This window comes from Choloepus didactylus, chromosome 8 (assembly GCF_015220235.1).
Source record: "Choloepus didactylus isolate mChoDid1 chromosome 8, mChoDid1.pri, whole genome shotgun sequence".
Lineage (NCBI taxonomy): Eukaryota > Metazoa > Chordata > Mammalia > Pilosa > Megalonychidae > Choloepus > Choloepus didactylus.
In genome coordinates, this window is record NC_051314.1 from 135,864,378 (window position 1) to 135,877,659 (window position 13,282).

Below are 13,282 nucleotides of genomic sequence, written 5' to 3' on the forward strand. Positions count from 1 at the left end.
CCAGCTCAGCTTGCTCTCCAAGGGAATGAAAGCCATTTAAGATTCCTACATGCATAGGATAACCAAAGCTCTGCTTTCTCTCAACACACTTTTCGAATATCATATCCAGTGAGAGTTTGTCTTTCGTATTTTATGCATCAGCAGGACGTACTCACCTCCTTTACACTCTTCGGGGGGTTAACTGGATTCTCCCATGCTATCCACATCATTCCAACACAGGTAAGAATGCAAGGTCAACGGACAGCTGACATAGGCAAAGCCAAGTCCTAAAGAGGGATCGTCCTTGGATATGGGAATTCAGCAGTCAGCAAATGGCAAGCTAGTAAATGGCAAGGCAAAAGGTGCCATGGATCAGGACTCAGAGTTCTGAGGGGATTCTCTGGATAATTCTAGTAAAGAAGTTATGTCCCCCAGGTCAACAGATAGCCTGATAATACTCAGAAAACATTTAGTGGCTCTTGCTCACACTCATCCCCCTGGAGCTTCTGAATCGAGGCTCCCATGGATACTTGGTGGAGAAAGTGATACTCACCTAATTTAAGGGAAGCCTCTGTCACCCTGATGGCAAGTGGAGGCATAACACAGAGGAATCCACAGTGCCCCTCAATTTGCTTTGAACCAATAGAGAAACTCCAAAAGTACTAAGAGGGAGGAAACGACTTGACACGAAAAGGATAACTCTACCAACTCTTTTGCTATTTATATTCAAGTTAATACTTTTTTATTCTTTTGGGTATTAATTTCTCATTGCTTCCTGGATGTTAGCTTTCTTTTTGTCAGCTAGGCTGTAAGCTCTGTGAGAGCAAGGACCATCTGGTAAACTTTTTTTTTTTTTCCCACAAGGGGAAAAAAAAGACCTTGATATTCTGCCCTTTGAGGAACAGTTAGTAGGACAATTGGGAGAGAGGAAAAGGAGCGGGTTGAAGAACTGGGAGGGGTTTGACGGCTGGAGGTCTAAGTCCACTTAGTTCTTGTACTGGAAGGGCTCGTCGCCGGTCTCGTTGAGCAGACACGTGCGTATGAGGGCTTCTGTCACCCCAAAGGGGTCACAGTTGGCAGAGGGGCGGCAGTCTTCAAAGTAGCCCTTCTTCTCCTGGCCAACCATCCGGGGAATGCAGATGCTGGCGCCAGGGTTGGCTACACCAGCAGAGAAATCATTGATGTTGGAGGTTTCATTGAATCCAGTTAGGCGCCGGGCGTTGTCAAGGCCCCCCTTGGGATCATAGGCATGGATGTGGCACTGGTGCCGCTTGCTTAGTTTCTCGATGGACTCCTCAGTGTACTTTAGACCATTCTCTTCTCGCATGGCCTTGGTGCTGAAGTTGGTATGGCAGCCAGCACCGTTCCAGTTCCCAGGAATGGGCTTAGGATCGAAGGTTGCTATCACGCCAAAGTCTTCACATACACGATGCAAGATGAAACGGGCCACCCAGAGATGATCTCCCATGTCGATGCCTTCACAGGGTCCTATCTGGAATTCCCACTGGGCAGGCATGGCCTCAGCATTCGTTCTCACAATCTTGATGCCAGCATACAAGCAGGCCCGGTAGTGGGCCTCCACGATGTCTCTGCCATAGGCTCTGTCTGCTCCCACTCCACAGTAATACGGGCCTTGGGGCCCAGGGGAGCCATTGGAAGGCCAGCCGAAGGGGTGTCCATCTGTCCCCATCAGGGTATATTCCTGCTCCATTCCAAACCAGGGGTGATCGTTGCTCACCATGTCCATTATCCATTTACAGGAGTGCCTTAAATTGGTCTCTGTAGTCTTTCAGTTGTACTTGAAGACTTCACAGAACACCAGCTTGTTGGGGTCCTTGCAGAAAGGGTCCCGAAACATGGCAACAGGAGTGAGATACATGTCACTGTTGGAGCCTTCAGGCTGAAAAGTACCAGAGCCATCAAAATTCCACTCAGGCAGCTCTTCTACACACTTGGGTTCACTGTCCAGGGTGCGGGTCTTACAGCGCAGTCCTTCTCCAGTGCCGTGGATCCAGATATACATGGCCTGTACTTTCTCACCCTGGGGCAGAACCATGTATACCTGCTTGACGCCTTTCGTCAAGTGGGAACTTGCGAGGTGGCCATGGTGGAAGGTGTTCTGTGCAGTAAGCAGGACAGAGGGCGGGAAGTCTGTGAGAGCGAAGTAAGAGGAGGCACGGCATGCAGGTCAGAAGCCCAACTCTTCTCTCATTCTTGGCTCTCTGGTAAACTTTTAAATTCCTCACTTTATATCTGGCACCGTGTGGGTATAAAGAATGGCAATGAATTCTCAAAAATTTTAATTCATTTATTTATTTCTGCCCCTACTCATTCCACAAAGAATTTAAGAAGGATACATACAATGGTTTAAATAAAGAGAGATCTCAAAGAGGAGATATGGGCATGAAGTTGAAAGTTAGAAACGAGGCAAGCACCCAGAGATATATTCCATATTGTCCTGTAAAGATGCTGCAGAGCAAAGAGCGCAGGACTCAAATAGCCCTTGTTGAGTTGAACTTTCGGGAGATCGCCAATCTAAAAGCCTTTCCTACCTGTTGAGTGCTCTCAATCATTGCCAGGGCTTCAGCCATTAGCTTCTGGTTTATGCCGCAAAGGTTGGCCACCTTCATCTGGCACCTGTGATGTACATTCATGCCACATGCTGCAGGGAAGAAAGCGACACAGTGAGCAAGATCAACAGAACCAAGGTCCATGGCCTGCATGCACATGTAGATGGGACAATTGGTAAACCCACGGCCCTGACTTCTCATCAAAGGGAGATGCTGAATAAAAACAATTTAGCCAGGGCTGTGTTCTTAGGAAGCCACCATGTCCTCCACCTCCCCTTCCCTGCAACCTGCACACAGGCTAGACACTGCTCAGTGCAATAATGGAAATGACTCCTTCTTGAGGTAGAACCAGAGCCTTGTTACTGGGGGAGGTCTCTTCTCAGGATGAGTTTAGATGGTGACGTTGCTGAGAGTGAAAAATGGATACTGGCTCTTATGGTGATCATCTGAAATGCTGGGATGGAAGGACTTCCGCTCTTACTCTACATGCTGGAGCCCAAGCACCTCCAGTCCAGCATCTACCTTTTCTACCTGGGCTGCAACGAGTTTCTCCATTTTCTCTGTGGAGGCTGAGGGGAAGGGGCAGTGTAAGTTTATAGAACTGAAATTGAGATGGTGGGACTATATGCATATGTGTCTAGTTAAAAGGCGATGGTGGGAGGAGGGAAAGTGGCCCAGAGACCACAGTCTTATAAAGATGGGTTGGGGGGTAGGCACAGCTATGAGCCCAGGGTGGTAGGGAACAGCCAGGTCAGCGAGGTCTCCTGGGAACAGAATTGAGCTGGTGGTTTGAACCCAGTGAATGCCTGGCTCACACACAGAGGATTTATACTTATTTCTAAAACTCATAAGTTACTAAAGTGAATAATTTCTGCAGAACAAAGAATAAAAGAAAAGGGTAGGAACATTTAAATACTGAGATCTTTTTACCATTCTCCTTACTCCCTGGCGATCTTACAAGGCAGTTTTATACGGAAATAACTACCATTAGGCAACCCACCCTTGTTTGGGTATGAATGAACCTCTCCCAGAGCCTGGCTACAGGACACAGGAAAAGAAAAAAGGAACTTTTCCCACTACCATCCTTGCAGCACCCTCCTTTGAGCCTCTCCTTAGGATCTAATTTTTCCAAGGTCCATCAACCTCTTTACTTTCAACAACACGTTTTATCAACAAAAAATGCTACACCCTACTTCTCATGTCTTATGCAACTGCAAAGGCGAAGAAAGGCAAATGGAGATTGTGCAGTTGAGATGGGATCCTGTGCCTTGAGGATGTCAAAAACTATTGAAGACCTATCCAAAAGCAAACCAATCAACCTTCCTGTCCAGAATAATTATCATATTTTCTCATTGTGGCCAGAATGTTTGTTGAAATATTCTTTTCAGTAGTTTTTTTTTTTTTCCCCCTCCTAGAGTGGTTTTCCTTCCTTGCTCTCCTCTTCCCTTTCCCTAAGCCAAGCTATGTTATTCCTGCCTCAGGAAATTGAGTGGGTGGGAACCTAGGGTCAATGGTGAAGCATCCCTTAGGGTGGAGCACTGGGCAAAGGCTTCTGAGAATGGAAGGGTGAGGAACAACAGATTAGAAGGGTCCCCCATCTCTCTTGGACTTGGGAAGGGGAGAGTGGTGGTGGGTCCTGGAGCCAGGATGTTCTCTCTACATGTTTGCAGTACCAGGAGGGATAGCAGCGTAGTGCACATAGGAACACCAGATCCCAAGCACGGGACCCCAGCTTTAAAAAAAAAAAAAAAAAAAAAAAAAAATCACAAAACCCCAGATGTGGTGCAGAAAAACAGAAAGCCACAGGTTCAAGAACCACTGTGGGCTTGGGCGACAAGGACGCCAGTGGACGCCAGGTGCAAAGGCTTTTACCTAGTTTTCGGGTGCACCACCTCTTCAAGTCTTGTGTGGTTTCAGGAAGGGTACGGTTCCCTAATAATTATTAGACGGACCCTTGCACCAGCAGGAATGGGCATTAGAGCCCCTATTAAATTGATTTAGAGGTCATAAAGAAAGTGATATTTCTTGCACATCTGTGTTAATGGTTTAAATTCATGTCTATTACAACATTATAGAAAGAAGCTCAAGAAAAGGAACCCAGCTTTTCTTTCTTCTTTATAAGTCACATAAGATGTTATTCAATTTCACCAAAGGCAGATGAGTGGGAAATAGTTGAGAGGAGCAAGTTGCTGAGGCCAGAGCAGGAGGGAGGAGATGTGTGTGCGTGTGCTGTCACTGATACTGGGGCCTTGAGAAATTGTTCACTCTCTGGGAATTTGGGATTATGGATCTGTAGCACTGAACTAAGCCATTTCTAGATCCTTAGGCTTCTAGCTCCAAGACACCAAGACTGAAGAGTATTCTGAGTCCTTTTTCCTGGTAACAGCACAGTAGAGGACAAATCTCCACTGACCATGTCCATGTGATACTTCCTCAATGTGTGCATGTGTGTCTGTGCAAAGACAACTATTACATAATATTATGTCCTTAGTTTCAGAAGGTTTAAATTTTGCTTATGAAATACTGCCATTACAATGAAAAAAAAATCTAACCTAAAGATTTACAAACTTGAGCTGACCAAACTCTCATCTCAAGTATGACTTGATTCAACAAAACCATAAACACAGGGATTGTTACAATGGAATTAGACAGCAGAAGCTACTTAATCATGCAGTTTTACCCTTACCAGCTTATTAGCACATTTGCATGCAAAGAATTTAGCATAGTTCCCGGCTCAAGCGTCAGTGCTCAACAAATCCAATTCTCGTTCATCTTCATTATTTATTACATTGAAAAATCACATTAAAATATTTAGGTGAAATTTTAGCAGCCTTCCTCTCTAATTTTAACTAGTTTGCTCTTCCTTAGGTCATAATAAAACAAAGCAGCATTCTCTAGGCCCACTAATATCCGCTATTCCTTGTTCCAGAATATATGGATGGGTACATTCATGAAACTCCATTTGGAATGAAATCTTTTGTATATAATAAAAATCTTTAATATAATACAGTGTTCCGCCCTTTAGAATTCTGCAGTCAGCAGGACACAGACTAGGTTGTTAGTCTAAGTTACAGCTCGGGCAGCCCTAGTACATTTTCTAACTCATTGCTGCATGTAAACGAGGCAGTCAGACAGGACTAGCACAACGGGACCGAGATTGTTCTTTGCTCTTTTCCATAGAGTCAGATCTGTGCTTGTCTCAGACACACCGCAGTGGGGAGAGGCCGCCCTCCCCACTTGGGTAATGTCTTACTCAGTTCTTTGTTACTAACCTATCAGCTGGTAACTGGATCTGTGTGGGTGTAAAAAGTGCCTTTTGATGACTATTTTCATAGGAATTTGAGTATAGAAAGAAGACAGGGTTGAGGACAAGAGGAGGCCCTTCTTAAGAAGATGTTTTATGAGAGGGCAAGATAAAAAGTAAGTGAGGCAAGGAGAGAGGAAAGAAGAGAAAGGAGAGAATTTAAGAGGAGAAGAAAAGAGTTGAGGACAAGGGATGTGGGGGCAAACAGAGTTGAGGAAAGGAGGGGGAAAAGGGGAGAGGAAAAGAAAAAGCCAAGAGGGAGGGAAAGGGAGGGAAGGAAAAAGGGGAAAAGGAGGGGGTAAAAGAAAGGGGGAGGGAGAGCCACTTGAAGGCTGTAGAAGACAGCAGGAGAGAAGAGAATGGAAAAGAAAGAATTTTGGGAAAGAAAAACAGAACACAGCAGGGCCTGTGAGCTATCAAATAATGCCAAAGAATCCTCAGGGAAGTTCTAAGCCTGGGAGAGCCTGAACACAAGCCCAAGTCTTGGAGAATCATTCTGCCCCAGTGCCAGCTTGACCTCAGTAAGTGGGGAACTGGCTCCCGGAAAGGAAATTGTCAACCGTGAGACCAACAACGGTGTCTCATCACAGGAGAACTCAATTATTGATGTTTCTGATTATACGCTTAGAAAACTGTGGAATTACATTTTACCTGTTAAATCTTTGTTATATGCTATTGTATTCTTGAACAAGTATAGAGTGAAAAGTGTGTAAGTGGTAGTTTGGGGCCACAAAGGGTTGTCAGTCAAGGTTCATTTTGGATATTTGTGATTTTTGCTTTAGTTCATGTTTTCAAAACCTCTTTCCTCTCTATCTTCCATTAAGCTGTGGCTCCAGGCTCTACCAGTCTGTGAAAGCAATCGGGATAAAGAAGCGGGCAGGCTGCTAAAGATATCCCTCATCTCAAGGAAAACACCTCTATCATTTAAAAGGTAGGACACATATTAGTCACAGCATAAATTAAAACCGGTCCTCCAAGGAAAACATAAATGGGTTTCATTTAATTGTTTAAAATAAAAATGGTCTCTGCTGCTGCAGGTCCTGTCTCCTTTTGTGAATCCGCCACCCAGGCCCCGTCCCTATCCACAGCCCTGCTCGAAATGCAGAGGTGCTTTGTCATCCCAGAACTAGGTTTCTTCTTGTTGGACTTAGTTTCATCCCAACTTCAAACTGAATCCTGGCATGACAGCATCTCAGTACCCAAGGGTTATGGCCTTAGCAATTGAAGTTTCATAGCAAGAAAGCTTTTTTGGGGGGTGGGTAAGTCTTAACAACTCCATTAGTAAAGAGTGGCAGGTTTAGGTTCTACTCTAATTCTAGCCTTTAAGGAAAGATCAGAGAAGGGAAATGGGCTTCAGAACTGGACTTGGCCACTCACTCTCTAGGCACTGGAGTTTACAGCGCTCACCCTTAGATCTCAGAATGTCCTCCATGCAGGGCCATCAGCCAAATCCAGGTGCTGGGCCTGCTCCTTGATAGGATTCCAAAGAGAATTTTACTTGCTGGTGCAAAGGAGAAGGCTGGGGAACAGCACAGCTGCATATGCCCAAATAGTGCAGGGCAGACCCAGAGCAAACGGGGGAAACAGGGCAGGCAAGAGTTAGTGGGATTCCTGGCAAAGGGAACAGTCATAGGATAAACACAATTTTGTATTTCTTCCCAGGGTTGTGGTACAACAGAAGGCAGGAGGCTTGATCTTGAACCTGAACTTTTTTGTACTTTGCTGGGATGAGAGTATTCAGGTGCTGGCAGATGGAAGGAAAAGAACAGCAGGACCTCATGGTCCTGGGAAGGTCTCCCACATGATTATGGGGGCTCATCCAGGCTGCCTCTCGACAGCCTCCCTCCACACTCTCCCTGTGCCCTCCATAAGGGCTGTGAGTTTACCCCATAGGAAGCTTCATACTTGGGCCAACGTTCATTTCCCAAAGAGGAGACTCACCGTCACACTTGAGTCCTTGCCTGGCCAACCCCCAGAGCAGGGTCCCACAGTGCTCGCAGAAAGTTGGGCTCTTGTAGTTGTAGACTTTAAATCGATGTGGCATGTCAATTTTGAACCTCTCCTTGTGGAACTGAAAGAAAGGGGAGAACCCTTAAGTCCGTGTGCCCCTGGGTTCCCCACTTCAGATGTCTTAGCAGATACTTTAGCATGTCTACCATTTAAAACAATTAAAAAAATATTGGAACCATGTGTATTTTAAACAATTACCTTTACTCGTCAAGCATTATACTCATGTCTGGAGAAGGCAGAGAGATTTAGTTCCTCTGGGTAAGGAACAAGTTTCTGATATGCACGTATCAATTAACCTGGAGAGAGCTGAAGTCTAAGGCATTAGCAGAGACCAGCTAACATTCCAGGAAGAAGGGATTAAGGTTATTATTTTAATGGGAGTTAAGTAAGCTTTTCACTTCCTTTCCTGTTTTAATATAAATATTTCGTTTCCTTTATAAGCCTAGAATAGTGCTTTAACCTTTGGAAGACGTTAAAAAATGCTTCCCCTGGGATGGAGGGACATAGGAACAATGTGTATGCTATTGAGGTTAAGGTGGTATCAAATGAAATTGTGATTATTATAGATTAAAGATGTTAAATTTAAGACCCATGGTAACCACAAAGAAAATATCTCAGAAATAAATACAGAAGGAAATGAGAAAGAACTCAATATGGTACAATACAAAAAAAAAAAAAAAAGAATGTAGGTATTAATGGAGGAACTGAGGGACAAAAACATGTATAAGACTTGCAAAGACCAAACAGCAAAAGGGCAGAAGAAAGTCCTGCATTATCAGTAGTTATGTTAAATGTAAATGGATTAAACTCGCCAGTCAAAAGGGAGAGAGTGGCAGAATGGATAAAAAAGCATGATCCAAGAATCTGCTGTTTCCAAGAGACGCATCTTAAATTCAGTCAAAAGGAAGTTGAATGTGAAAGGATGGGGAAAAAATAGTAACCAAAAGAGAGATAGAGTAGCTATAGGAATGTCAGATAATATAGATTTTAAGTAAAAAACAAAACAAAACAAACAAAAAAAAAACTGTTACAGGGGACATAGAAGGACACTATATTCTGACAAATAGATCAATTCAACAAGAAAACATAATTAAAAATACACATGAACTAACAGAAGGGCCTCAAAATACATAAAGCTAATATTGATAGATTTGAAGGGAGAAATAGATGGTATAACATTAATAGGAGACTTCAATACATCACTTTTAATAATGGATAGAACATCTAGAAAGAAGATCTATAAAAAAAAGATTTGAATGATACTATAAACCAACCAGACCTAATATATATATATAATAATTCACCCAATAGCAGCAGAGTATACATTTGTGCCAGTTTGCATGTATTATGTCCCCCAAAATGCTATTATCTTTGATGTAATCTTGTGTGGGGCAAACATATCAGTGTTAATTAGACTGTAATTCTTTGAGTGTTTCCATGGAGAAGTGATCCACACAAATGTGGGTGATAACTCTGATTCGATAATTTCCATGGAGGTGTGGCCCCACCCATTCAGCATGGGCCTTGATGAGTTTACTGGAGCACTATGTGGGCTCAGACAGAAGACAGGAGCTTGCTACAGCCAAGAGAGACACTTGGAAGAATGCACAGGAGCTGAGAGAGGAACTGCAGCTTACAGAGACATTTTGGAGAAGCTAAGAGAGGACAAACACCCCCCAAGAGCAACTAAGAGTGATATTTTTGAGGAACTCTAGCCTAGAGAGGAATGTTCTGGAAGAAAGCCATTTTGAAACCAGAACTTGGAGCAGACGCCAGCCATGTGCCTTCCCAGGTAACAGACGTTTTCCAGACACCACTGGTCATCCTTCAGTGAAGGTACCCGATTGTTGATGTGTTACCCTGGACACTTTATGGCCTTGGTGCTGTGACTGTGTAACCAAATAAACTCACATTTATAAAAGCCAATCCATTTCTGGTATTTTGCATTCTGGCAGCATTAGCAAACTAGGACAGATTTTGGTACCAGAAGTGGGGTGCTGGTGCTGCTGAGTTTGCAAATACCAAACATGTTGGAACGGCTTTTTAAATGGGTAAGGGGAAGATTCTGGAAAAACTGCGAGGAGCTTGATAGAAAAGGTCTAAACTGCTTTGAAGAGACTGTTTGTGGAAATATGGACTCTAAAGATACTTCTGATGAGGCCTTGAGCAGAAATGATGACTCTGTTGTTGCAAACTGGAAGAGAGGTGATCTTTGTTTTAAAGTGGCAGAGAATTTGGTAAAATGGAGTCCTGATGATGTTGGATGGAAGGCAGAATTTGAAAGCGATGACCCGGAATATTTTGCTGATGAGACAGACAAGCAAAATACAGAAGAAGTAGCCTGGCTTTTACTTGCAGCTTATAGTAAAATGCGAGAGGACAGAGATAAGCTGAGAAATGAACTCTTGGTTTCAAAGAAACCAGAAATTGATGGCCTGAAAAACTCTGGGCTTCCGGGGGTGAAATCCCAGGAGCTACAGCCCAATGTGAGGATGTAACCAAATATGGAACCCAGCCACCATTTCAGTACAAGCCAAGATTGGAGAAGGAGTTAAGCAGAAAGGATTTGTGGAAAGTCCTATTGTCTGATGGCTTTGACCCCTGTGTGCTTCATGTGAAGCCAACAGAATTTTTGCGAGCTCTTTATAGACAGAGCCGCTGCCGGTTGGGACTGGAGGAAACAGACAAGGAACAAATTGAGGGAAAAATTTCTTCAAGGACAGAGCCATGGAAGTTGAGGTCTGGAGTCAAGAGTTCTCAGGCTGGGAGAGCGGAGTGGCCCACAAGCATGGAAAGGGTGAGTTTGCCCCGGAGGTCAAGGGTGGGCCTTCCACCTCCATGCTCAGGAAAGGTGTTGCCACCCCAAGCCCCAAAGAGGCTGGAGCACATTCCCAGGGGACTGGGGAGAGCCTGGCTGCCATCCCACTGTTCTGAAAGGGTTGAGGGTATGCCCCAAAGATGGAAGAGAATCCGGGTGCTGCCCCAATGCTTGAGGAGGGTGGGGCTGAGAAGGTGTTCTCCCCAATGTGTGGATATGTTGGAGCACTCACCCCAGTGTTTGGAGAGGAAAGGGCTGCCACAAAGGCCGTTAGGAAGGGTCAGACTCCTGCTCTCTCAAGCCCCAAGGATAAATGACTCTCAGAATTTGAAATCTAATGGAGTTTGCCCTGCAGGTTTTAGGAACTCTTTTGGTTCTTTAAATTCTGTTTTTCTTTCAGTTTCTCCTCATGGCAATGGGAATGTTTACCCTATGACTATACCTCCTTTGTATATTAGAAACAGATAACTTTTTCTAAGTTTCACAGGTACAGAGCCAGAGTGTAATTTTGCTTTTGGACAGACCATGGTTGTAACTGTTTGATGGGATCTTGTACTTAACCATTGTTACTGAAATGATTTAAGATTTTGTGAAATTGCAATGGGATGAATGTATTTGTATATGGAAAGATCATGTGATTTTGGGATCCAGGGGGTGGAATGTGCCAGTTTGAATGTATTATGTCCCCCAAAATGCCATTATCTTTGATGTAATCTTGTGTGGGCAGACGTTATCAGTGTTAATTAGATTGTAATTCTTTGATCTCAAACACAGGCCTAACGTCATAACTGAAGGATCTAGCAAAAGAAGAGCAAACTAAACCCAAAGCAAGCAGAAGGAAAGAAATAACAAAGATCAGAGCAGAGACAAATGAAATAGAGAATTAAACAACAAAACCAGAAGTTAGTTTACAGAAAAGATCAATAAAATTAACAAACATTTAGCTAGACAGAGAGAGAGAGAGCAAATAACTAAAATCAGAAATGAAAGGAAGGCCATTACTACTGACTCCAAGAAATAAAAAGGATTATAAAAGGATACTATGAATTGCTTGCTAACAAATTTCTATAAACACACAAACTTCCTATGCTGACTCAAGAAGAAATAGAAGGTCTCAACAGATCAATAACAAGTAAAGAGATTGAATTAGTAATCAAAAACTTCACAACAAAGAAAAGCCCAGGAATAGATGGTTTCATTGGTGAATTTTATCAAACATTCCCAGAGGAATTAACATCATTTCTGCTCACATTCTTCCAAAAACTTGAAGAGGAAAGAACACTCCCTAACTCATTCTCTGAGGCCAACATCATGATACCAAAGCCAGATACCACAAAAAAAGAAAATTACAGACCAATATCCCTCATGAATATGGATGTAAAAATCCTCAACAAAACACTTGCAAATCAAATCCAACAGCACATTAAAAGAATTATATTTCATGATTGTTCTAGTTTGCTAATGCTGCCGGAATGCAAAACACCAGAGATGGATTGGCTTTTATAAAAGGGGGTTTATTTGGCTACACAGTTACAGTCTTAAGGCCATAAAGTGTCCAAGGTAACACATCAGCCATTAGGTGCCTTCACTGGAGGATGGCCAATGGTGTTCAGAAAACCTCTGTTAGGTGGGAAGGCACATGGCTAGCGTCTGCTCCAAAGTTCTGCTTTCAAAATCACTTTCTCCCAGGACATTCCTCTCTAGGCTGCAGTTTCTTAAAAATGTCACTCTTAGTTGCACTTGGGGTATTTGTCCTCTTTTAGTTTCTCCGGAGTAAGAGTCTGCTTTCAGTGGCTGTCTTCAAACTGTCCCTCATCTGCAGCTCCTGTGCTTTCTTCAAAGTGTCCCTCTTGGCCGTAGCTCCTTTTCAGAATGTCACTCTCAGCTGCACCGAGTTCCTTTTCTTTGTCAGCTCATTTATATGGCTCCACTCATCAAGGCCCACCCTGAATGGGTGGGGCCATGCCTCCATGGAAATTATCTCATCAGAGTTATCACCTGCAGTTGGGTGGGGTGCATTTCTATGCAAACAACCTAATCCAAACATTCCAACTTAATCCCCACTAATATGTCTGCCCCACAAGATTGCATCAAAGAATATGGCTTTTTCTGGGGGACATAATACATTCAGACTGGCACAATGATCAAGTGGGTTTTATCCCAGATATGCAAGGATGGTTCAATATAAGAAAATCAATTACTGTAATGCACCATATTAACAGAACGAATGGGAAAAAAACCATGTGATCATCTCAATTGATGCAGAAAAGACATTTGACACAATCCAGCATCTTTTCTTGATAAAAATACTTCAAAAAATAGGAATAGAAGGAAACTTCCTCAGCACGATAAAAGGCATTTATGGAAAGCCCACATCTAATGTAATACTTAATGGTAAAAGACTCAAAGTTTTCCTTCTAAAATAGGAACAAGACAAGGATGCCCACTGTCACCACTGGCATTCAACATTGTTTTGGAAGCTCCAGCTAGAGCAATTAGGCAACAAAAAGAAATAAAAGGCATCCAAACTGGAAAGGAAGAAATAGAACTTTCACTATTTGTAGACGACATGATCCTATAGATAGGAGATCCTGAAAAATC

General features: G+C 43.3%; 1 protein-coding gene and 1 pseudogene across 1 annotated transcript in view; both read right to left on the reverse strand.

The window, feature by feature from the left end:
* PRKCQ (protein kinase C theta) overlaps positions 1-13,282 on the reverse strand; it is a 158,533-nt gene that overhangs the window by 57,369 nt on the left and 87,882 nt on the right. Inside the window, 2 exon segments of the mRNA XM_037845292.1 lie at positions 2,532-2,641; positions 7,795-7,924. Of these exon segments, the coding sequence (XP_037701220.1) occupies positions 2,532-2,641; positions 7,795-7,924 (240 nt within the window).
* On the reverse strand, positions 25-2,085 carry LOC119541397 (annotated as a pseudogene).